Source organism: Enhydra lutris, unplaced genomic scaffold (genome assembly GCF_002288905.1).
Source record: "Enhydra lutris kenyoni isolate GAN:26980312 unplaced genomic scaffold, ASM228890v2 scaffoldscaffold1, whole genome shotgun sequence".
Lineage (NCBI taxonomy): Eukaryota > Metazoa > Chordata > Mammalia > Carnivora > Mustelidae > Enhydra > Enhydra lutris.
In genome coordinates, this window is record NW_019154085.1 from 69,742,296 (window position 1) to 69,768,272 (window position 25,977).

At 42.8% G+C, this 25,977-nt stretch overlaps 1 protein-coding gene across 3 annotated transcripts; it reads left to right on the forward strand.

Annotated features, from left to right (window-relative positions):
• The first annotated feature begins 8,387 nt into the window (after positions 1–8,387).
• On the forward strand, positions 8,388–20,361 carry LOC111141794 (cell division cycle associated 7). Of its 3 annotated transcripts, none has more exons than XM_022494615.1 (10): positions 8,388–8,456; positions 11,367–11,492; positions 11,910–12,146; positions 14,744–14,980; positions 15,277–15,354; positions 16,454–16,654; positions 17,185–17,322; positions 17,894–18,043; positions 18,517–18,653; positions 19,017–20,361. In XM_022494615.1, the coding sequence occupies exons 1-10, from the start codon at positions 8,436–8,438 to the stop codon at positions 19,045–19,047; spliced, it is 1,356 nt and encodes a 451-aa protein (XP_022350323.1). In that variant the 5' UTR covers positions 8,388–8,435; the 3' UTR covers positions 19,048–20,361. The 3 variants fall into 3 exon arrangements, with proteins under 3 accessions (XP_022350323.1, XP_022350340.1, XP_022350331.1); XM_022494623.1 differs by lacking the exon at positions 8,388–8,456 and adding an exon at positions 8,999–9,014; XM_022494632.1 differs by lacking the exon at positions 11,910–12,146 and having other exon boundaries at positions 8,394–8,456.
• Positions 20,362–25,977: the final 5,616 nt, after the last annotated feature.

Below are 25,977 nucleotides of genomic sequence, written 5' to 3' on the forward strand. Positions count from 1 at the left end.
TGCCAGAGGGCATCTTAATACCCAGCCCCAGCTGCTTAAGCACCATGTTTGATATCACGTGATAATTCTCTTCTGCTCCCAGATAGCACAGATTGGACACCTGACATAGGGGCCACTGATCCACAATATACTGTAGTGGCCCCATATACACATACACATATACAAAATGAACCTAAGCCTCTCATTTTCTTTGGCTTGGTTTACTCTCTTGTTGATTAGGACAGTATCAAGGTCAATTATCTAAAACTTGGAAAAATTAGAAAAAATTAGAAACTAGAAAAAATTAGAAATTAGAAAAATTAGAAACTTGGAAAAATTAGAAAAATGAAACTTGGAAAAATTAGTAAAAACTAGCTGTTCAGGCTACCTTAAATATACCACAGGATGCATGGCTTAAGCAGCAGACATTCATTTCTCACAGTTCTGGAGGTTGGGAAGTGAATGATCAAGGTGCCAGCAGATCTAGTATCTGGTGAGGGCTTCCTGGTTTACAAATGGCGGTCCTCCTTGGATCCTCACAAAGTAGAGAGCAGGGAGAGAAGAAGCAAACTTTCTCTCATGTCTCTTTCTATAAGGGCACTAATCCCCCTCATGAGGGCTCCATCCTCATGATCTGATTACCTCCAAAGGCCTCACCTCCAAACATCAGCTCATTAGAGATTAGATGATCACATATGAATGGGATGGGTGGGGTGGAGGGTGGGCATACAACATTCAGTCCATAGCACCGGCTCCATAAGTCATGAAGACTAGCTGGAAACCGCGAAAGCCTGGTTATTCTAGCTGTCTTTCAGAGTAAGCGTTTGAAAGATCGAATCTAGTTTGTCACCAGAGTGGTAATGGCAATCTTATCTCTAGCATGAAAGCCTGGTCCAGCTGGTTCTGTTTGGACCCCTCTTCTTCATTTCTTAAAATTTTATTATTTGATAGACAGAGATCACAAGTGGGCAGAGAGGCAAGCAGAGAGAGAGGAAGGGAAGCAGGCTCCCTGCTGAGCGGAGAGCCCAATGCGGGGCTTGATCCCAGGACCCTAGAATCATGACCTGAGCCGAAGGCAGAGGTTTTAACCCACTGAGCCACCCAGGCGCTCCTGGACTCCTCTTCTTCAGATTAGAGACTGGAAGCCAATGGGGTTGTATTAATTTCCTGTGGTTGCCATAAACATTACCACTAAGTTAGTGGCTTAAAACAACAGAAATGTATTTTCTCACAACTCCAGAGATCAGAAGTGGGCATGACTGTGCTTCCTCTAGAAGCTCAAGGAGAGATTCTGTCACTTGCCTCTTCTAGCTTCTGGAGGCTGTCCTTGTACCTTGGCTTGTGGCTCCTCACTCCAATCTGTCTCCATCTTCAAATGACCTTCTCTATGTGACTTCTCGTCTGTCTCTTATAAAGACGCTTGTCGTTGGGTTTAGGGCCTACATGAGTAATCTAGGATGGTTTCCTTTCAAGGTCCTCAACTATATCTGCAAAGACCCTTTTCCCAAATGAACAGTTAGAGTTTGGGTATTAGAACAAGGATATGTATTTTGAGGGGCCACAATTCAGTCCCCTACAGGTGTCCTGGGTGTGGTACCCGCTGTTTTTTGGATAAGCCTAAGGAAAGGTAAAGTAGAATAATAAGCTTTCAGTGTTTCTATCAGTGTTCTATCAGTGTTCCTTACTGAATTCTGTGGGTTGGGAGACATGAAATTCCAGAGTGAGTGGTAGAGAAAGTACTAGTCCATAGCAGTTTGTATGCTTTGAATTTGAAGCCTGAAGAAAGCAGCTTTGAGATGAGCCATACCATTCACAAGGTTACCTTTGGGGACTCCAAAGGAGCTAAAGAGAAAAAGCTGAAATTCTGCCAGTTGACCAGTGGAATTGATGGATCATATGGTATCTGTGTTTAATGTTTTAATGACTGCTGGTAGGCTGGTTTTGAATTCTACACATCAGTGTGCAGATTAGACTTCTCTCTGGGTCCCTCACCATCTTGAATTTGGTTCACTCCAGAAATTAACCAATCTATAGACAATCCCCAAGTCTCCTTTTAGCTAAGAGTTAAGCTTCCTCTCTCTACAACGATCCTCTTTCCAAAGAGCTGCTTCAGGAAGAGATCTGAAGAAGAATTCAAAGATCTGGAAAATTCACAACTATAATAGTTTAGAAGAAGTGGCCTATGCAATGAATGGAGGCTGCTCACAACTAAAACAGAATTATTTTTGCACACTGGTTGTTTCCAGAAGGGGAAATGATCAAATTGAAAACAAACAAAAAGTTCTTGAGTAAAACCAAAAATCTTGCTGGTGCCTATGGGCCATGAGCTGCTAACCAGGACTTTGCTACCATATCCCAGAAGGCTGAGCAGAGCCTCTAGGATAACTGAGAAGCACTTCAGAGCTGGCTGCCCCATCAAGAGATCATTCCTTTCCCTGACTCCATTTTCCCTTCACATGCCACTTCCCCCATCTTTCATCCCCTCCAAATCACCCAAACTGCCTCAGCCTCTCTTCCTTTGCCTGGTTTGTTTCCATTATTTTAAGGATAGGGAATCACTCTTGGTTTTTTCCCTGTGGTTTTGAAAAATCATTTGACCTCATTCCAGAGAATTTGGAAAGAACAAAAAAGTGAAAAGAGATCAAAGAAAAATCACCATTAGGGGCGCCTGGGTGGCTCAGTGGGTTAAGCCGCTGCCTTCGGCTCAGGTCATGATCTCGGAGTCCTGGGATCGAGTCCCGCATCGGGCTTTCTGCTCAGCAGGGAGCCTGCTTCCTCCTGTCTCTCTGCCTGCCTCTCTGCCTGCTTGTGATCTCTGTCTGTCAAATAAATAAATAAAATCTAAAAAAAAAAAAAAAAGAAAGAAAAATCACCATTAGCTCCCCTACTCTAGAAGAAATCTCTGCCCACATTTTGCTATATATCATTCTGGACTTCTTTCCTTCCCTCATTGTGTTCTTTAAAGTTATTATTACACCAGAAAGATAAGAGATAACAAGAGTTGGCGAGGATGTGGAAAAAAAAAAAAAAGGAACCCTTGCACGCTGTGGTGGAAATACAAATTGGTGTAGTCATCAGGGAAAACAGTATGGAGATTCCTTAAAAAACTAAAAATAGAAATACCATATGATCCAATAATTCCACTTCTGGGTCTATATCCCAGGGAAGTGAAGTCACTACCTCCAAGAAGTATTTGTACCCCTATAAAAACACTTTACCAAGGGTGCCTGGGTGGCTCAGTGGGTTAAAGCCTCTGCCTTTGGCTCAGGTCATAATCCCAGGGTCCTGGGATTGAGCCCCATATCGGGCTCTCTGCTCAGCAGGGAGCCTGCTTCCTCCTCTCTCTGCCTGCCTCTCTGCCTACTTGTGATCTCTGTCTGTGAAATAAATAAAATCTTAAAAACAAACAAACAACAACAAAACACTTTACCAGGGGCAAATTTAAAAAGTCATAGAAGGAGAACAAGTTAGAGGGGAGTTGTGGTTGGTAAAATGTAGACGTGTTATAGTTATAGTTCAGCTTCCATAATGTTGGAACTGACTGATTCAGTAATTAAAATAGGACTTTATTTCATCCAGTGTTTAATGATGCTTTAATACCTTATACAAATATTTCATAATGAACAATGTTTATCCATGAAAAAACAAGTATTTCCTCTTGATAAAAATGACCAGATTTGCATCCATGTTTCCATATTCCCTTCTCTAACCAGGTATCTGATGTCTGCAAACTGACCTGCTCAACAGTACAGACACATAATCAAAAGCAAACATACCAGGAGAGTTTGGAGGGATAGGATTTGTGGGCTAAACTGAAGGAGGGTGGTAATGGGCTGGGCCCTCCCACAGAGTGGCTTCTGGTAACCGAAGGGTAACTTTAGGCCTTTTAGGTTTCTTGCCTTTGTACATCCTGAAAGCAGACACTGGGGAAGTAAATCCATAATTAGGGGGTTATTTAGAATAGAGATTTGTGACCTGACAGACTGCAACCTGTCTGTATCCACAAACACAGTGAAACCCCTCACCAGCCCTTTGTCTCTGGGTGTGCACAGTCTATTGAAGGTCTCTCACTTACTGAGCCATTTGGGTTCACATTACATTTCCTGAGAAGGAAGGGTATATGGGATGGAGAACAGTACCTCTACGCATCTTAAAATGGTACATCTTATTAATTCTTGCACTCCTAGTCTTAAAATCAATCATCTTGAATTCAAGTTTGACCTCAGCTTCCCTCATTATTTAAGTGCTGAGTGCTCAGAACCTCAGGGTCAAGTTTCAAACCCAATAATAGGAAATGGAATTCTTTGTGCAAGGTGAATAAAAGCTACAAGACAACACATACCCATCCTTAAAGTTAAAGCTCTTTAATAGGAGACAGTATTTTAGAATGTTTTAGGTTTCAAATTCCATCTACAATCATTTTAGTTGGTAATACATATTTTCTGAGTATTTGTTGCATTTACAACCCTCATACCAGATACGGTCTGTAGATGTCAGGTATGTGCCTATGAAATGTCATTCCCTGTTACCTGTTGTTGTGGCCTGGGAACGTCATCACTCTCTGCACACCGAATTTCCATTCTTACACTTTTTGTGTCTTTCATTTAAAATGAACATATTGGGGTGCCTGGGTGGCTCAGTGGGTTAAAGCCTCTGCCTTCGGCTCGGGTCATGATCCCAGGATCCTGGGATGGGGCCCCACACTGGGCTCTCTGCTCTGCAGGGAGACTGCTTCCTCTTCTCTCTCCCTGCCTGCCTCTCTACATACTTGTGATTTCTGTCTGTCAAATAAACAAATAAAATCTTAGAAAAAAAAAATGAATCTATTGGGGTACCTGGGTGGCTCAGTCAGTTGGGCATCTACCTTCAGCTCAGGTCATGATCCTGAGGTCTTGGGATGGAGTCAGACATCATCCCTACTGAGCAGGGAGCTTCTACCTCTGTCTCTCCCTCTGCTCATGCCTTCTCTCACTCTCTCAAATAAATAAAATCTTTTAAAAAATTAATAAAATGAACATATTAACAATATATAATTAACATAATGACTTAAGACCTTTCGAGGTACCTAAAATTGCAAGATGAGCTAACATTCCCATTTATTACTTCCCTGTAAAGGGACTGCATATTTAACACTACAAACATAGATCTTAATCAACAGGTTTCAAAGTTCAGAAAAATTTTTATTTTAAAATGTTTTGGAGCCAAAAGAAATAAGAAAACCCCATGGAAAGTAAAAATAAAAAAGACACTCATGTGCCCACCACTCACGTTTGAAACTTTGCCATATTTTCTTCACACTGTTTATTTTTAAAGAAAGCATTAATGATAGAGTGGAAGGCCTCACCTCCTCTCTTCCGTTTCCATTTTTCCCTCCTCAGTTTACTGTATCCTATTTTAGCTTGTGTATATTTTTATGTTTTCAAAACTTAATAGGTTTTAGGTTTCTTTTGTTTTAGGTTTCTAAAATTTGCATTAGGGGCACAGTTGGCAGAAATGTTTGCAATTTACTTTTTTGTTCAATATTAAGGTTTATCTACATTGATGAAAGTACGCCATACCATTCATCTGAACTACTGTTCCAATTCCATTCTATGAGTATACTACTGTTTGTGCATCCATTTCCCTTCTGAGGGGCATTTAGTTTATTTGCAATATTTTACTATGATACACAACGTAATATGAATGAACCATCCATCCATCCCTCCAGTCCCATTAGCTCTGTCTTTAAACTAATATATCTTAAATCTGAGCAGTTTTCCCCACCCTAAAACTACCCTAGTCCAGGCCATTATTTTCTCCTCTGGGGCTCCTAAGTGCCTTGAGATTTCAATCCTCCTCCCCTTCAACATACAGTTCATACAGTCCTTGGGGGTCAGACTGGGTCTCTCCATCAAAATCCTTCCCATCATACCTGGGATAAACTCCAAAGCTCTTCCCATGGTCAGGAAGACCCCACACGGTCTGGGGGCTCTCCCTCTTTCCCTAGTTCTACAGTCACAGCATACTTGGCGTCTTCTGTTGGGGCCTCACAAGCCTTTGAACCAGCTGTTCATTGGGCTTAAAACTGGCACTTCCTTATCTCCTATGACTTCTTCCCTTGCTTTACTCAGGCTCCTGATCAGATAATGCCTCAGACAAGCCTCTCCTGTTTTTCTTATCTCAATTAATACTTCTTTCATTTCCTATCTCCTTATCCTGTTATTCTTTTTTCCCTTTTCAGAAGTAATCACACCTGAAATTATCTTGTTTACTTTTGCTCCTCTGCTAGGATGTGTACTCCCTACCCTTTATGTCTCTAGTTGTGCCTGGTATAATAGGCATCGTCAATACTTAACCTGAATGAATGAGAGAACATCAGTACAAGACTCATCACGCACATTCCTCAGGATACGATCTTGAAAATTCTGTCCATGGCGAAGCACAGTATGAAATATGCATTTATACAAAACACCCAAAAGTGACACACTGTTTGAGAAAACAATACTCACATGTATTACTTGTATTTTTTACATTATTTCAAAAAGAAAGATAGAAGAAAACGTGCTGGTTGTAACCCACTAAATTGATTTCATAATTCACCAATGGGTTCTAACCCACAGTGTGAAAAACTTTTTTTTTTAGGGTATATACCTGGAAGTGGTTTTGCTGGGTTTTACTAAATACCCCTGAACTGCCCTCTGAGGTTAAAAAAAAAAAAAAAAAATTACCTACTAACGTTGCAGGAATTTCCTCATGTCCTTACCAGCATCTGGTCTTATTTATCAGGTTTCTTAATTTTTACTAGTTTGAATGAAACTGTATCTCTTTGTTTTAATTTGCATCTTTCGGTTTATTAAAAAGACTGATAGACTAGACATCTGAATCTTAAATATGTAAACTATTTTCTAATGCCCCAAGAGAATTAAGAATTTTCCTATCAGAACTTTTCAGAGTCAAAAGACTTAATCTTCCCTTACTTTATGCATTTCACAATCCCAAATTCTCACATATTTCAGTGGCAAAAAACTGTATTCCTAAGGACACAGCACTAACGACAATTTTAGGTCTTTCACCTTTTACATAGTTGATTTACTCAACAAACATTTAATTGAGTCACTCACCACCCCCCGCCCCCCACCCCACCAATCACTACCACTGCCAAGAATATCGCCAGACAAACCAACCGCCTCTCTTGGCGCCTACCTTCGAGACCGTGAGTCCTTTGTCCCTTGCACTGTGACAGAGTGACCATGGGCAGGCGTGTTTTTAGAAAGGCTCGAAGACTCAGACCAAGGTCCTCCCAATTCTTCCAATCCATTGTTCTCTCGTATTACTTGCTCACAAGTTTTTGTATTCAATACATTCAGAGAGGAACGCGGTATGTTCACGCATGCTCTCTCACTGCAAAGAAATTATTCCCGAGAGAAAAGTTTTTAATAAGATTCGAATGTTTTCATTTCAAGCACTTGTCTTAAATGTGAAATTATAACTAGTGTCTTTTACAGCAACCCAAATCATTTTACTTCTAAAAGCTGCTTTCCCCCTCCCTTGCTCTACAAAAGATTTAAAACCTCACACTTTATTGCGTCGGAACGTCAGGTTTGATTAAAAGGGCAATTGAACACTATCTCACGGTCATCTCAATTTCGGTAATTATCAATTCTAACGAAAGAAAAGATGGTCAAACCACATTAATAGTCTTCAGCTTCTATCCGCAACAAATATTAAAGCCTATCTGATCCCGCAGATAAGTCTTTACTAATGGCAGCGCCTTTTTGTCCTAATTTAAAACCCACAAGTCTTCTGTAAAACAACAACGCGGCTTCCCGTGCTTTCTGAAAAGAAATATCAAGATCTAACTCATTTGATTGCTGCAGATAATGATGTGGTTGCCAGATAAGAGGTGCCACACTCAGGGACAGTGACTGGACTAATAAACGGGGGAATTCGTGCTTCTTTGATTTTTATGTTGAATAACGCACACCTCACGCCGCGAGGACAGTGATAAATCCGCAAGACTCTCGGGCGCTGCTCTCCATTAGCCCGCAACTCGACTTTTCCACTCCCAGCCCGGGAATTCATGCAAATCAGCCTGCTAACCCCGGGGCAATACGAACCGCTTTCGCGCCATTCGCTTAGGACCGTGCAGCCACGTAAAAAGAACGTCCTAGAGCCCCCAAAGCGCTGCTTTTCTAAGGCGGACTTTAAGGTAGTCCAAGGCTGCGCCTTGAAGCCACAATATTTTGGGGGTCGCTTTTTACCCGGTGCGGAGAGGATCTCGCTCCGGGAAAGGCTGTTACCACAGCTTGCAGGACCTGAGCCCCTACGCGGGAAAGCCGGCCAGAGCCCCGCCCCTCCGGGCCCGGGTCTGCGCGCCCCGCCTGCTGCAGCTCCGGCTCCTTCGGCTCTGCGGGACCGCGGCTCGCGGTGCTTCGCTCTCCAGTCCCATAGCGCCGGCCTGGGCGCCAGCCGCCAGCATGGACGCTCGGCGCGTGCGGGTGAGCGCTAGGCTGCTGAATCCGAGGGGAGGGTGCGGTGGGTGCTGGGCGCGGGCCAACTCCTTCTAACTCCGCGGACCGAGTGCTGCTTATCCACCGGTGGCGGTCCTGGGCGGCGCCCTTGCAGGCAAGCCCCAGATTTTATGCATTTCGCGTAATTCGGAGCCCGGGGCTGACCCCGCTGGGCGTGCGCACCCGGCGCGCTGGCGGTCGGAGATTTGAGCAGTTTTCAGGTGGGTTGGCACTCCCGGGAGCCCGAAGCCACGTGCGCCTGAAGTGCACGTGTGCTCCGGGCCGGACAGCGGCTGGAGCTGGCTGGTCCCCTATTGTGTCTGCCGGCCGGAGCCCGGGTGGAGGGGAGCGCCTCCCGCCCTGCTCCCTGGGGGCTTTGCCCTGCAGCCTTGCAGCTCTTTCCAGCGTGCAGCTTGCGGGCGTGTGCGTGGCTCGCTGCGGCAACACCTAGCGCACTGCTGGGTGGGGGGATGGCCCTTTGGACGCACTCCCGGCGGGATTTTGCGCCTGCCACGCCAGCATCCGCTTTCTAACCGCTGAGGATCGGTGGGTTTGAAGTTTAAAGGTCTCGCAAAATGGTCTCTTTAGGACTTGGGTGCACCCATGGGGGGTAGGCATCTCTAGTTCTGGGCGGCGATGAAGGGCATTTGAAGGACCCGGTGGTCCAAACTGTACGCAGACCATTTGCTCGTTTCCCACTCCTCCACCCACCAACTTTACTCGCAGCTGCAGGATGTTGCCCTGAATGGAACGTTACATTTTGCTCTAACGGAAACCGGAACGTAGGGTCTGCCCCAGGAGATGTTAGAAGATGGGGGTTGGGTGGAAAGGAAGAGTGTGACCTGCTTAAAATAAATAAAGAGTGACACACGTGGGGAGGCTGTGGTTCCAGTGGGGGTGGGGTGTGGGAGAGGGCGTGCTGGGGGCGTGGCTTCAGAGAAACAGCTCTTGGGTGTAACCCGGCATTGGCTTTTAGGTTGGAGAAAGCCGTGTGTAACAAGACTTGGAATCTGACGTGCCTGGGCTCCAGTTTGGGGCATCCTGTTAGGAGTAATCCACTTAACCCCTCACGCCTCAGCTTCCCCGTTTGTTAGGTGGGAATAATGATAGCACCTTTCTTGCAAGGAATTATACGTAATGTGAAAACATGCTTAGTGGTATTAGTTATTACCTGCCTGCCAGAAGAGTTAATCTCAACCATGACCGTTTGCCTTTTTCTACGTCTTTTCCTCTAAAACATGCATTTGCCTGCTAACTAACTCTTGGCATGTGCTGACGTGTTAAAGCCCAGCTTATGTTTTCCTGTCAGCTTCCAGTAGACTGCCTCCCTTGAGGCTGTCCTGGGCCTCTGACTGCTTATAGGTAGATTGATGAGTAAATTGCTCCAGTTGTGCAAGGATCATTGATGTCCTAGGAGATTACAGAATTGGATTCTCCTTCCAGCTGTGTCATCTCGGGTACTCTGTTTCACCTCCCTGGAGCCTTGAATTTCCTCACCTGGAAAATGGGGTGCTTGTGAGAGCCCTTTTAATAGGTAGTAGCATTACCTATTATCACATTTTTCTGCCTTTCTAAAAGGACAAAAGACATGATCATTTTATTTGCAAGAGATTGAAATCAAGTGCATAGTGTTAAGTGTACGAGGAAGGTTGAGAATGTTCTTTCCACCTGACACCTCACATCTTGGCTTTATTTTGTGGGGCCCATAGCAGAGCGTGCCTTTCAAAGTTTTCAGTATGAGGAGTCATTTCTATTGTGTGACTGTATTTAAGAAAATTAAAACACAGGAACTAAAAACACTTAGGTCTCATTAAATGTTAAGAAATGCCAGAAATTGCTGTCTTTATCTTGAGATAGATGCTAATTGCATTTTCTGATGAGCAAAGCCAGGCTGTTTGGTGTTTATGAACAAGTAACCTTGGAGTAATTTGTGACTTACAGAAGGACTTCTAAAAACTCAAGAGTGGTATAGCAAGGAGACTTCAGAAAGAGCTGAATGTCATGCCGGGCTGGTAGAATGCTGAGGTGGAATCAGGCATTCTACCTGGGTTTGGAGTGCTATTTGACCTTTAACTTGCCTCCTTGTATCTTTGTTCACTTGATTTGTAGGGACTTTTGCTGAAATCACTATACCCCTCTTGGTTAGAGCAGAACCAGCTTGAAAGCCTGCCACGTTGAAGTAGAGGTGCTAGCCAGTTTTTGTAGTTTGGGAAATTAGCATCACAGTACACAGCCCAAATCTTATATAAAAAGACCTCATTAGCTTGATTTTTGGCTGAGGGAGAGAAATCACTCCTACCATTTTATACTTTTGAAATTTCCTTTTGGAAGTGCAATCTAATCTTCTTAACAGGTAGGTTTTAGGAGGTTGGTATTAAACCCCTTGGGAACTCCATATCACACATTCTGCTTGGTGGGAAGAGAGGTGGGCAGTGAGGGAGTTCTATAGATGTTTGATTGAATTGATGTCCTTAATAATAATTCCTTCAAAGGGGTCCCCTTTTAAGATTTTATCAGGTTTTGAAAATATTTTTATAGCATTTGCAAATCCTCCTTTTACTATGTAGGGTATAAGAAATGGATATATCTAGGGGCGCCTGGGTGGCTCAGTGGGTTAAGCCGCTGCCTTCGGCTCAGGTCATGATCTCAGGGTCCTGGGATTGAGTCCCGCGTCGGGCTCTCTGCTCCGCAGGGAGCCTGCTTCCCTCTCTCTCTCTCTGCCTGCCTCTCCGTCTACTTGTGATCTCTCTGTCAAATAAATAAATAAAAATCTTTAAAAAAAAAAAAAAGAAATGGATATATCTACTCTGTGCTGTTTGAACTACTAAACTCAAAGATGATGTCTTCAGTTAGTGTAGTAAGCGCCCGACTTAATAGCATTGCCATTTTCATTTGCAGCAAAAGGATCACGGAGTGAAGAAGAATGTAAAGAAATTTAGATATGTGAAGTTGATCCCCATGGAAACATCATCATCCTCCGATGACAGTTGTGACAGCTTTGCTTCTGATAATTTTGCAAACACGGTAAGTGCTGCCTGAGAATAAACAGAATTCAGTCCGCAGTGCCCACAGTGCCCCAGATGCTTTGTGCGTGATTAAAACCGCTTGCTTTTTGCCTGCATTTCTATACAGCCGCTGGAAAATACAGTATGCATTGTAATTTCATTTCACTTTTTGCTGTGGTTCTAGGTAGTAATTGTTGGAGGTAGATTAGCTACTTATTCTATCTCTTTGAGATGTCGCCTAACCTAACATGCCTGATGATTTGCCGTAACAACTCAGAAATCATTTGTAAACCTTTGAACCATTTTTCTTTGTAACAAAAGCTGTTCTCTTGTAGTGCACTTGTAAATGTGATTTGCTCTCTGCACGGTTTATGGAAAATTGGTTCTTGAAAAAGGGGAAAAAATGCACAACCACATTTATTTATTTATTTTACAGAAACCTAAATTCAGGTCAGATATCAGTGAAGAACTGGCAAATGTTTTTTATGAGGACTCTGATAATGAATCTTTCTGCGGCTTTTCAGAAAGTGAGGTGCAAGATGTATTAGACCATTGCGGATTTTTACAGAAATCAAGGCCAGATGTCACTAAAGAACTGGCCAGTATTTTTCATGCCGACTCTGACGATGAATCATTTTGCGGTTTCTCAGAGAGTGAGATACAGGATGGAATGGTGAGTTTGAGAACCCATGTCAAGAAGTACGGTACATTTACAGGCATGACATACTTGGTTAAAAAAATTTTTTTTCTCATAATTTTCATTTTAGTCATGCCAGAAGATTTTGTTGACCTTTTTAAAATTTTAAGAGTTGTTTTCTTCTTTGTGTCCTACAACGATTTTTACTAATATAGTCCTACTTGTAAAGCTTGAACATTTTGTGGGCTCTGAAAGTCTTGGGAACTGGGAAGATAAAATTGGCCAACCTCCAGATTTCTGTTGCCACAGAAATCTAGCCTGATTGACCGGAATCCCACATGTCCTCAAGATTAGCTATATTCCTGTTTTAAGTTCCAGTGCCCAGCCCAGTATTGGCCCAGCCTGGAGTAGGCCTTTGGTAAATGCCAGTTCCCGTGGTGGATCTAGACCTCATTTAAAAAAACTTGTGATGACTTATGTTCAGGAGTTCAAGTGCACAGAATGACAGTTAGGGCCCTCCTTGCTTTCACCTGTGCTCCTTGGCCGCCTTTTCTTGTGCACGCTGCTTTACCTTTAACCTCTGCTGTTCTGCTCAGGCCACCGCTGCTGCTGCTGCATCCTGGTCCCACTCTCCCTGAGCATACTATTTCGTTCTGCAGACTCTGGTTAGCAGAACTGTCTCAACAAAGGAAGCAGTGTGTCGACTTAACAGTCAGTGCATGCTCTTCAGCTCACTATGGTCTGATGGGGAGCCATTCCCAGGGACCATACCGATGCTGACGTAAGTAGGAGCATCTGGCCAAGGAGTGTTTATCACTGTCTGACTTGGTGGTAATGTAGCATTGCCTGTCTAAGAAGGGATGGTGGTCCAATGCAGTGCAGACTGGAGTTCTTGCAGGGGCTGATCTGTACGTCAGACAGATGTGACCTAAACATTGTTCAGGTCTTACATCCCATTAGCCCGAGTCATTTCTGGGCACTATTTCCATTCTTTGTAGATGCTATTTGTTTCAATTAATAAGATACCAATCGATTCAAAGTCTTAAGAATCCATAAAAGTTTGTCATTTTCTCATCATCAGGCACACTAAAAGTACACAAAGAATACTAGAAGTTGTGCAGGTTTTAAACATGTTTGAATGTTTAAAAAAAAAAAAACAGTGGCTGTTCCATTTCTGGCATTTTATGCGTGATCTATTTTCTTTTCTCAATCAATTTTTTTTTTTAGCCATCACCACGATCAATTTAGAATATTTTCATCAGCTCCCCAAAAAACCCTTTCCCCATCAGCATTCACTTCTCATCCTTTCCCAGTACCCTCAGTCAACAATGGACAACCACCAGTCTGTCTGCTACCATGATAGATTTTCTATTCTGGACACTCCATAGGAATGAAACCGTATACTATGCAGTCTTCTGTAACTGCCTTCTTTGACTTCATGAAAGATTTTCAAGGTTCTTCCATGTTGTGGCAGGTGCTAGTACCTAATATCTTTTTATTGCTAAATAATAGTTCGTGAATGTACAAAATTTTATTTATCATCTTCATCAGTTGTTGGCTTTTGGGGTTGTTTGCACCTTTTGGCTATTGTAAAAAGCACTGCTGTGAACGTTCACATAGAAGTTTTTGTGTGGACATAATACTCGGAGTATATGTACGAATGAGTCCTGTGGTAACTCTGGCCTTTTAACAAACTGACAGGCTGTCTTCAGCTGCACCTTGTACATTCCTACCAGCAGTGTATGCGGTTCCAGGTTCTCTACATCCTTGCCATACTTGCTATTGATTCAGCTCCACTAGTGGGTAATGAAGCAGTATCTTGTGATTCTGATTCGCTTTTCCCTGGTGGCTAATTTTACTATATTTTTAATGATGGAATCCCACTTGACTTTGGGAATCTCAAACACTTTTTTAAGTTTTAATTTACAGTAAGTAGATTAGAGAGGTACCTCAAGTAGTCAAATTCATAGAGACAGAAAGTAGAATGGTGGTTGCCAGAGGTTGGGGAGAGTGGGGAGTTAGTGTTGAATGGGTGCAGAGTTTCGGGAAGATGAAAAAGTCCTGAGATAGATGGTGGTGATGGTTGTACAACAGTGCAAATGTCCTTCATGCTACTGAACTGCCAGTTACAAATGGTTAAAATGGTGAATTTCATGTTAGGCTTATTTGCTGCAAATTTTTTAAAGAGTAGATTTGAGCACTAAGGCACCTTTAACATATTTAATGCCAACATTGAAACCATGTTTGTGAGAGAACGCATGCTTGTTTTTATGGGCATTTTTTTTTAAAAAATGAAAGATCTATTTTTGAATTAAAAAGGGAGCTGGGATTTTCACATTAACAAAACAAACAAAACAGACTCAGAACCACTGACCTAACTAAGGGCTATGAAGATGGCTTATAAAGATGTGTCTCAGATAGGCTAGAGAAGTTAAATTACCCTGATTATTGTATTTATTATAATTCCTGATTTGTTGTCCAGAGCTGTCAGTTAAACTTGACTATTAAAGTATTCCATTAAAATTTATTTGCTGTCAGTGTCTTTTGTTCAGAAGGGATTTTGTAGTCATAGTGGTACAACCTGTCCGACAATCAACAAGTCGTTAATGACTCCACTGTTCCTGATTCACTAGAGACTGCAGTCAGACCACACTGGCTATAGGACCCGCAGCCAGTGCCGAAGGTCCGGACCCCTCCGGGTGGCCATGAAGTTCCCAACTCAAAACACCAGGGGAGCCACCAACAAAAGAGCAGTGCCCTCCAAGCCTCCTGAGAATTCTGTGACTGATTCCAGTTCTGATTCAGAAGATGAAAATGGAATGAATTTTTTGGAGAAAAGAGCTTTAAATATAAAGCAAAACAAAGCAATGGTAGGTATCTGACTTTGTGCTAACACTGACCTTTCCCACCTTTTCTGTAAGCTGCTCATTGCTCATACCTATGTTCTAAGAATTATTGTCAGTGTAACTGTGAAGTCTTCACAATGTGTGCTTTAAAATGTGCTTCTTTTCCTAAATTAATTTCTTTTTTAATCTGTCGAAAGTCTTGGTAGTTGTGTAAGTGAAATCAGAAACTCAAGACATGCTACTATAATTTCCAGAAGTTGCTTTTTTCTTTAGCAGTTATTCTAAACTAATAATTTCTGTTGAATTTCCTCCCTTTTTAGCTTGCAAAACTAATGTCAGAATTAGAAAGCTTCCCTGGCTCATTCCCTGGAAGGCGTTCCCTCCCAGGCCCCAGTACAGTAAGTATAAATCCTTGTTTATATTATAGTATTTTGGACAGGTCTAAGATAGATTTTTTTATTTTAAGATTCTATGTATTTACTAGAGAGAGAGAGAAAGAGAGAGAGAACACGAGTAGAGGGAGGGGCAAAAGGAGAGGGAGAAGCTGACTCCCTGCTGAGCAGGGAGCACAAGGCCCAGGCTCCATCCCAGGACCCCAGCTGAAGGCAGCCGCTTAACCACCTGAGCCACCCAGGCACCCCTAGATTTATTATTTTCAAATCCAATTTCCTTATTTTGTGTAGTCCTCCAGACAAAGAAGTAGAGAAAACTTAACAGATCTCTGGGACCTCTTCTGTGCATACTAGGGCAGGTGTGGCCTCTCCAAGCCCTGCTTCTGCAGAGCTTAAACCCCTTTGTCTGGCTATTTCTCTCCTTCCCAACTAGACTAAGCCCTTCAATGGCAGGGAGTAAAGATTGAATTTTTTTTTTTCTGTATCCCGCATTAGGATATTCCTTCTACATGGTAGATAAGTAATAATAGAGGTTTTTAATAACTGAGCATGAGAGGAAAAGACAATTTTTTTAAACAAGTCATGGCCTAATATATGTGATTATCTTCTGAGGAATTTAGCTGGTACAACTAAGGGGAGATTGATGTGTCTGCGGTGGTACAAAAGGGAAGAGTTCCTTTCCCCACCTCTCCCTAAGGAGAAAGGAAAGAGGCAAGCAAGGAACGGGAGAAGGAAAACCATACATACATTTCTCTCTTGTGCCGTGTAGAAATAGTGAGTATGTTTCAGGGCTCAAGAGATACTGTAGGAAGTTTTTTTGTTTGTGTTTTTTTTTGTTTTGTTTTTTGGTTTTTTTTGGGAAAATGAGATCTGTTCTTAAGTGGAGGAATAAAAGGATCATCTCTCAGTCTGAGAGGAATGGCTTGGTGGTAGCAGAATTACAACAGCTGTATCATTTTGGGGCTCACTTTCCGTGCATTATGGAAAGGACAGAGGATTAGGAAACGGAGCTCTCGTTTTACTTAAACAAAAATGTGCTTAAGGAGAAGGTGCCACTTCTCTTCATTCTGGATTAAATGGGTTGCATCACATGTGTTTTACTTAGCAGTCAAAGACACCGCGCAGGCGTACATTCCCAGGTGTTGCTTCCAGGAGAAACCCTGAACGAAGAGCTCGTCCTCTTACCAGATCAAGGTCTCGGATCCTTGGGTCCCTTAGTGCTCTACCCACAGAGGAGGAGGAGGAAGAGGAGGAGGATAAGTACATGCTGGTGAGGAAGAGGAAAACCATGGACAGCTACATGGATGTGAGTTCTCCACATTTGTGCTTGCTCTTCTGTTGGCCCAGTATCCAACACACAACACAAGGACCCACACAGCCTCAAAACCAGATGACCTGTAATAAACCTTCTCAGATCATTCAGAATTGTTAATATCATATAAACTTATTTGTGTTTTGTTAGTGGGTGAGAAGATCAAAGCTTGCATGCTTTTTTTTTTTTTTTTAAGATTTTATTTTTAAGTACTCTCTGCATCCAACATGGGGCTCAAATTTATAACCCCAAGATCAAGAGTCACATGCTCTACCAACTGAGCCACCTAGGCGCCCCGCACTTTGATTTCAAGATTTTATTTTTAAGTGGCCAAAGCTTTCTTTAGCTTCTTTTTCCATGATGTCCCATTATCTTTAGTAAACTTAACAACTTGCTCCTTCTCCATAAGCTCTCAGAAAGATTGCTAGGTTGAATTCTTTGTGAAGAAATTACAAATCCTGTATCTGGGATTCAGAGCTGGGAAGAGCCAGTAAGAGCACCATTCCGTGATTTTTGTCATGCAGGAAGAGGACATGCCCAGAAGTCGTCGTGCCGGATCCATGACCCTTCCACATATAATTCGCCCTGTGGAAGAAATCACAGAGGAAGAGCTGGAGAACATCTGCAACAACTCTCGGGAGAAGATCTATAACCGTTCATTGGTACAAAGCTCTATACGTTTCATCTGTGAACATGAACATCTGTGAGAAAAAAGATAGCTTCTATCCTTAGAGTTTTGCTAATGTTAAAGGTCTTAGCATATGGGATACTATTCCTGTGTGTTTTTTCACATGAGAGTTTTTTAGCATCCTTGGGATACACATCTCTTAGTCTGCAGGAGTAGTATTTGCTTAGTAAGCCTTTGGTAGCATTTGATCTTTTAATTTAGAAATGGATTCAATATATATTTACTGTGTATATGTCTACATATACAGGTGCTAGGATATAGTGGTGTGCTAAAAATAAAGATTTGGGTATGGTTTTTTGCAAAAGATATTTTCTTGCAGAAAACTAGTTTTGATAATATTAACTGTTGCATCTGCCGATTGAATGAAATCACCATACTTGATTTATTTTTCCTGCCGTTGGCATACCCATGTGTATATAATTTGACATAGGATTGAAAGACCAATTGTCAAGACACATCTACAAAGAAGGATATTCTTTATGCCATTTTTCTATACAGAAAGCGGTGTTGTGTTCATTTTTCCCATCTTATTTCCCTATTTGTAGGGATCTACTTGCCATCAATGCCGCCAGAAAACTATTGATACCAAAACAAACTGCAGAAACCCAGAGTGCTGGGGTGTTCGAGGTCAATTCTGTGGTCCCTGCCTTCGAAACCGTTACGGTGAAGAGGTCAAGGATGCTCTGCTGGATCCAGTAGGTGCCCTGAAGGGTGGTCCTGTGGGCTTGAAGGTCAGCCATGAGTAGAAAGGGCCAAAAAGGTTAACAGGGAAAGGATGGAGCCCTTATTGTTGTGGGGTGCACGTTTCAGGGGAGGCTGATGAATTCATAGTGTTAGTGCTGGATAAATATGAGGTCCCCCGCCCACCTCGGAGTGTGTGGTTGGGACCAGACCATTCAAGGGAAATTGACTCTACCCCTGCTAGTTGCTGTGTAACCTCTGCTGGATTTCCTAAGAAGTGTCAGGAGGACTAATGGAAATTAATCCTATTAAGCTTTTGCTGTTACTTAAAAAAAAAAATTTTTTTTTAATGCAATTGATGCATTAAAAAAAAATTTTTTTTTTTTAATGCAATTGATGATGCCTCTCTCAGAGGTTAAATAAGAATGGATAAGTAAGGGGAGGAAAGTAAGACTGGATTTAACTGTGCGTTTTCACAATTCTTCAGAACTGGCACTGCCCACCTTGCCGCAGGATCTGCAACTGCAGTTTCTGCCGGCAGCGAGACGGGCGGTGTGCGACCGGGGTCCTCGTGTATCTAGCCAAATACCATGGCTTTGGGAATGTGCACGCTTACTTGAAAAGGTAAACGGCCGGCTTTTCTCTCTTCCACACCCAAATCTTACATTCATGTGTGTGTCTTAATAAAAGATGACAGAAGTGAGAGCAGTGGTTGTCTCCAGGTGGTGAGGACTGCAGGTTTTGACTGGACAGGGGCACACTGGGAGTCTTCGAATGTTGGAAATGTTTTCTGTCTTCCTCTGGGTGGTGGTGACGTGTGTGCATGTATGCATGTGTACATGAAAATGCCCGTTGTATGCTTCAGAGGTGTGCACTTAACTGTATATACTGTAGCTCAATGAAAACATTTTGGAAACTGAATTTGGCTTTCCAAAGAAATTTCTTAGGTTGAAAACCATATCCTGACCTGTTCCTTCTCTCTTTCAGTCTGAAACAGGAATTCGAAATGCAAGCATAGCGTTTGGAAGATCCACTCTCCGCCTATTACTGCGCTGATCTTCCTAAAGTTACTGGTTTTGTCACGTGATTGCAACCCGCAAGTTAAGAATTTTGATGATCAGTTTTATAGGAAACGCAAATCAAGTTAATCTCATTAGACCCACGTGTCTCTGAGCATCACTGAGGTTTATCGCTAGCTATACTTCGCCCTACTGCAGTTCCTCCTTTGCTACCCCCACCACACCCCATACCATCCCCCTCTCTTTCCAGTGGTTCTCTCCCACCATTTTGTTTCCGAATTCTCTTTAAATGGCAATTATAGGAAAGCATGTTTGATTTAATTGGCGTTGAAATAGCCCTGGAATCCACCCATAAAACCAAGCACTTAGAAACACAGTAGTAATGTTAGCTTAACTACATCTATTGAATTCCAGAGAACAGCCCTCTAACTTGTTTACAAGAAAGCAGTATAATTTTAGATTTAGCGTTCACACTAGTTGATGTTTTTTTAACAGAATCAAGGCACACAAGTCTTAAAACCATGTGGAAAAATTGGGTAATTGTTGGAAAGTGGAGTATATTACTTTGGATGCCTCTCATGAGACTATTCCATGTTTTGCGCTTCTTGTACAAGTTGTCCTGGGTGAGACGTAGTTGCTGCTGCTTTCTTCCACTACAAGGTTAAGTGATGCATCTGGATCTCGCAGTCACCACCCAAAGGTCCAAGGGCAGGGCTCTATTCAAAATCATTGTAGAAAAGACATCCCAGGGAGTTAGGAGGGTGAGGCTTCAGGAATAGGCTGACTTGAATTCATGTTGTAAAACTTCAGCATAACAGTAGTTTGCCAAGTTTATTTTGGTTTATATGTAAGGTGTTTCAAAGTAATTGCTGATCGTTTTGCATGGAAAATTGATAGTGATACAAGTTTACTACTACTCGTCTTGGCAGTGTTTGCTTTCTTGAAGTTATAAACTAGGCACAGGGTTCATGTTCAGCTTTTAAGCACTTTTATAACAATGAGAAGTGCCTTTTTAGAACTGGGTGACTTTCCAGGGCTTGTTAACTTGCCATCTCTGCCCTTTTAGTTTTCTGGGCAGATATCAAGAGTTGTGCCCCACCCCCCTCTCCTTTTGCATTAATCAAATTGTTTTGTAGAGGCGGAATCTTAAGTGTTTGTGTGTGCATTTTCTTTGCATGTGCAGTCTTCCGCTGTGCCATTTCAGTGTTTGATGCCTAATTGGACATTGAATCGATAAATGTAAATAGAGCTTTTGATTTGTAATGCTTTTATACAAAGTTTTTTTTATTTTAATAATAAAACATTTTATTCTAGCTTGTCTGCTTTTTTTTTTTTAATTCTTTAATACTCATTTTTACCAGACTGACTCCTATTTTTTTCCCTCGTATTTAAACAAAAGACCATTTCTACCTTTTGACGTAAGTTTCTGGAGGTCAAGAGCCAGCTCTTTTGAACAGGACCTAGCTTGGTGATACAACCAACCAGTAGCTGTGATCAGAAAATCAGCTGAGGCAGCTACATCCCAAAATAGAAAATAATAAAAGCTCATGAGGTTTTACAATATTGTTTTCCTTCACCATTTGCTAACCCAAAATCAAGCCAGGTATTGTGAAATCACAATACCTGGGTTGATTTTATCAACCATTTGAATATCTAAGCATGCTGTACCTCGAGGCCTGTTCCAGGACTGAGAAAAGCAAAAGACAAAAGCATGGTCTAAAAGCTCTCATAACCCAGTTTAGATCAGAGTTGGCAAACTATAGCCCGTGGGTCAGATCCTACCATAGCTGATATTCACATGGCACTTGTACCAAGTATTAAATTTTTAGAAAGTTGTTAAAAAAAAAAAGTGGCACTACGGCCCACAAAGCCTAAAATGTTTACAGTCTGGCATTTCACTGTAGGTTTGCGGACATATGCTCTAGGCTTATCTCAGAAATCCTGTTCACTCCCACATATTCGGGGAAAGATGAAACTATATGAAGTTACACAAACTGGTGTTCTGGATAGATGGAAAAGGAACAGGTATTCTAATAAACTTGGGAATCTTAACCCAAATTCTAGTTCAACCCATTTTTAGGGAGGTAATTGGGAAGGTTAAATTTTGGGGAGTTTGTAAAATTGATGGCTGTTAGGAACGTTTTTGGCGTTACCATGGTTTGTTGTTGTTGTTGTTGCTGTTGTTGTTTTTAAGATTTTATTATTTGAGGGAGAGCAGGAGAGAAGAGGGCAGTGGGAGAAGGGACTTTGCCTAGTAGGGAGCCCAATATGGAACTTCATCCTGGGACTTCCGGATCATGACCTCAGCCAAAGGCAGTCGCTTAACCAACCGAGCCACCCAGGCACCAGCATTACCATGTTTTAATATGAAGTGGAACTAATGTGGTTCAAAAATAGTGACTACCAGCAGCTGATTCTGAGACATCCCTAAAGGGTTGACAGACTAGTGGAGGAACTAAAAGTTCTGAGTAGGAATGAAGAGAGGAAAAGGCATTTTCTCAGCATCGGGTGTTTTTTTTTTTAAAGATTTTATTTATTTATTTGACAGAGATCACAAGTAGGCAGAGAGGCAGACAGAGAGAGAGGTGGAAGCAGGCTCCCCGCAGAGCAGAGAGCCCGATGTGGGGCTCGATCCCAGGACACCGGGACCATGACCTGAGCCGAAGGCAAAGGCTTTAACCAACTGAGCCACCCAGGTGCCCCAGCATCGGGTGTTTTATAGTACTGATGAACCCATGGGTTTTATAATGGCTCCCGTCTTACAAAAAAGAACCCATCAGTTGAGCAGTCAGCCATTCCTCGAGGCCCCGAACTTGATCCCACACACCCCAGTGCAAAGCTCCACACACCATCCTTAGAGTTGAAAGAACCTGAATTATAAGAGAAGTCTGTGTACTGGCCGAGCTGGTCACTTACAGAAGGATGAAGTGGAAGGAGTGCGTGCCTCCAATGCCAGGCCAGCCAAGCTTCACTGGCCTGTAGGTAATGGAGAACCTCCCCAGGTCGCGGCCACTCATCTCGGGTTTGATACCCACCTGGCTGGAGGTCTTGCGGTCGTAGACACCCACCTCGCCTCCCACCATCCCCGCGGGACAGGCGCTCCTTAGTCTCCTGGGGCCCCTCTGTGGGCGGTGCCTCTTGCGCCTCGTGCAGGCGCTCAGCCTCACGGGTAGCTCCCTTTGCCGCCCCGCATGCCCTCAGGGCAGCCACCCAGCCGCCGGGCTTCCAAAGAGGTGCTGCTCCTCGATGGAATAAGTCCAGGAGCCGGGCCCCTGAGCAAGTGCATGAGCTGCTGCGGGGACAAGTCCAGAAGCCCGCAAGGCCCCGGGGGCAGTAGGTGAACTTGAGGGAGGTCCGGTGCTGCTTCTGCTCCACTTCCGCCATCTTGTTGGCTTTTTGGAAAAGGTGAGAGAACTCAAGCTTTTTTGGTTATTTTTGTTGTTTTTAAGATTTTTATGTATTTATTTGACAGAGAGCTAGAGAAAGCACAACCGGGGGAGCGGCAGAGGGTGAGGTAGAAGCAAGCTCACCACCGAGGAGGGAACGGAGTGCGGGGCTCTAACCCGCACCTCTGTCCCCCCAATCACGACCTGAGCCAGCGCTTAACGGACTGAGTCACCCAGGAGCCCCAGAGAGAGAACTCAAGTTTTGACAATTAGATGTGAAGAGTACTTTACAGCATTTATGCTCCAGGAATAGTCTTTACACTTGTCTCTCCAGCCTGGGTTCCCGAGATAGAGAGGCTGTCCACCTTTACCTTCACGGACTAAGGGTTTGAGGAATGGAATAGACTGTAGTCATAGCCTGCAGTGGTTTCATAATGAAGAGGGCCAAAGGCAGTAGGGGACGCTGCAAGAGGGGCATAGTTGTGTCTTATTTTGCTTTTAAAAGAAGTGAGAGGGAGCTCTTGATGGCTCAAGGTCAGGTGGAAAATTGGGTTATTTGCATACCAGGGGAATGGAGTAAGAGTTCAGTGCTTTGAAGCGTAGCTGCAAAGTATTAGGTTCTGAGAGGAAAGTGATAGCAAGTCCTGAGGGGAATAAAAGGTGAGCAAATGTTATTTTATCGTAATGTTAACCATACATTTGTGAGGTAGTATCTTAAAGATGAGGAAGTAAATCCAGAGAAGTTGAGGAAAATGCCCAATGCCACATAGCTAAAATGTCAGAGCTAAAGGGTTGCTCCAGGGAGGAGGACTTTATCCTTTTTTTTTTTTTTTTTTTTTAAACTAATTCGAGTTTGACTGCCTTAGAAAAGCAGGAGGTGTTAATCAGGTTCTGTCAGTGAGAACAAGGGCAAACTGGGTGCCAAGGTGGCTTTTGCAGAAACTGTTAAGCAGAGGAAGATGGAAGGTCCGGGAGGGGGCTGAGAGCCTCTGTGGTGAGGGATAGTGGGAAACCCTGGTATTGGATCATCCAGCAGGGACGTTGGCAACTCCTGAGGCTTTTAACTGTAGGGCGTTAAATTCCTGTGGGTAGAAGACCACCTTTTAAATAGTCACAACATTGAGGGAGGCTGAGGAGAAGAGGGGACAAGAACTTGCAAAGGAGGTGTTGCTGAGACAGTGAAGAAGACACTAAAGCTTGGAGTGGCTGCGGGAAGCTGGGGAATTTGCTTAGAGATGTTGTAAGAAATGGACTCTTGGTTGCAGAGAAACTGGCATGTTCCAGATCCGGGCCTCCATCCACTTTAATATCCAGGAGGTGATAGACTTGTTTGAAAGAGCAAGAAACAAAGGAGACACCATTTAGGGCTAAAAACCACTAAGATTTTGTTTTTTTCAGTCTCCCTTGCATTTTGTTTTATAGGGTAGTATTTCTACTACAGGTACAACTTCTTTAGCATTAAGGAGGTCAAAACATTTTAAATGGCTATCCATTTAATAATTTTTTAATAATATCCATTATTATATGGATGATACATATTTTACTTAAATAGCTTCCAAAATTGGGGTATCTGAATTAGTAATCTTTTGCTATTATGAGTAATGTTGTAGTTAAAATAGAGTTCTAGAAAGTAAAGTAACCCTTAGTTACAGAGATGAAGGAAGGCAGTAGCTTAGGAATTTTGGAGAGTGTGGGGCTGTTTTGTAGACCTAAGCTGGTAAACTTGAGTGCTGCAGACGGATGGGAGGAGAGGAGGTGAGCTACTTGATTAGACGCCAGAATAAGAGGCATGGTTCAAAATAAATAAATAAAATCTTAAAAAAAAAAAAAAAGAGGCATGGTTCACTGTAGGTGGACTCCACCTGTAGGATTACAGAAATGCATCGCTGGCCAAATAAGAAGCAATGTTTTATGTAATCCTGTGCCTTGAATTTAAGGAAGTTTATTGGAAGTGTTCACATGAAACTACCTGCTGGTAATGCGTGATTGCGGCAGTGCTCAGTGCAACTTTATAAATATTTGCCAGAGGAAGAAAACTAGAGTTGGTTGAGCACCTCCTAGGTGTTGAGGAACATTGCTCAATATGGTATGTATGCTAGCTTTTCATAGCAGGTGTTTTAGAGATGAAGAGACCCAGTGAGGTTAAGTACCTTATAAAGACTTATGAGCCCACGCGTGTTTGTTCCCCTAGCCTAAGAAAGGAGATAATAGATCAAACACTGGACTTCTGATGCACCTGTCTACGTCCCTTGATCATAATGCGTAATCCCTGCCACCTATAGTTATGTATTTATTTTAGTTTTTCCTGGATTGCTCAGTCCTCAAGCGGCTGCCTTCGGCTCAGGTCATGATTCTAGGGTTCTGGGATCAAGCCCTGCATCAAGCTCCCTGCTCAATGGGAAGTCTGCTTCTCCCTCTCCCACTTCCCTGCTTGTATTCCCTCTCTTGCTGTCTCTCTGTCAAATAAATAAATAAGAAATCTTTTTTTTTTTTTTAAGATTATTTATTTATTTGACAGGCAGAGATCACAGGTAGCAGAGAAGCAGGCAGAGAGAGGAGGAAGCAGGCTCCCTGCAGAGCAGAGAGCCCGATGCAGAGCTGGATCCCAGGACCCTGGGATCATGACCTGAGCCGAAGGCAGAGGCTTTAACCCACTGAGCCACCCAGGTGCCCCAATAAATAAGAAATCGTAAAAAAACAAAAAACACTAGCTTTAAAAAACAAAAAAACTCATGGTCTATTCTGTTTCAACTCTATTTCTTTATTCATCCCAGTCCACTGGATTCTGTTTTTTGTTGGGTTTTTTTTTTTTTTTAAAGATTTATTTGTTTACTTTAGAGAGAGAGTGTGTATGAGGCAGAGGTAGAGGGAGAGAATCTCAAGCAGATACCCCACTGAGCTCAGAGCCTAACGTGGGGCTTGATCCCAGGGCTCTGAGATCATAACCTGAGCTGAAATCGAGAGTCCAACTCTCAACCATCTGAGCCATCTAGGCTCATGACTTGATGTCTTGAGTTTGAGCCCCACATTGGATGTAGAGATTACTTAAATAAAAATAAAACTTAAAAAGAAAAAAATAAAATACCAGACATTATATGTCATTTGTACATACTTCAGTATTTCTAAAAAACAATGATTCTTTAAAAAAAAAAAATCAAAATATCATTGTTAAACCTACATAAAATTAACAAGAGCTTCTAAATATCAAAAATGGAGGAGGAGCGCCTCCGTGGCTCAGTTGGTTAAGCCTCTGCCTTCAGCTTAGGTCATGACCCAGGATGGAGCCCCACATCAGGCTCTCTGCTCAGCAGGGAGACTGCTTCTCCCTCTCCCATTCCCTCTGCTTGTGCTCCCTCTCACTCAGTCAAATAAATAAATAAAATCTTTAAAAAAAAAAAATGGAGGAGTGCCTAGGTGGCTCAGTCACTTAAGCTTCCGACTCTTCATCTCAGGGTTGTAAGTTCAAGTCCCATGTTGGGCTCCATGAGGGCTACACACACACACACACACACACACACACACACACACACACACACACACACA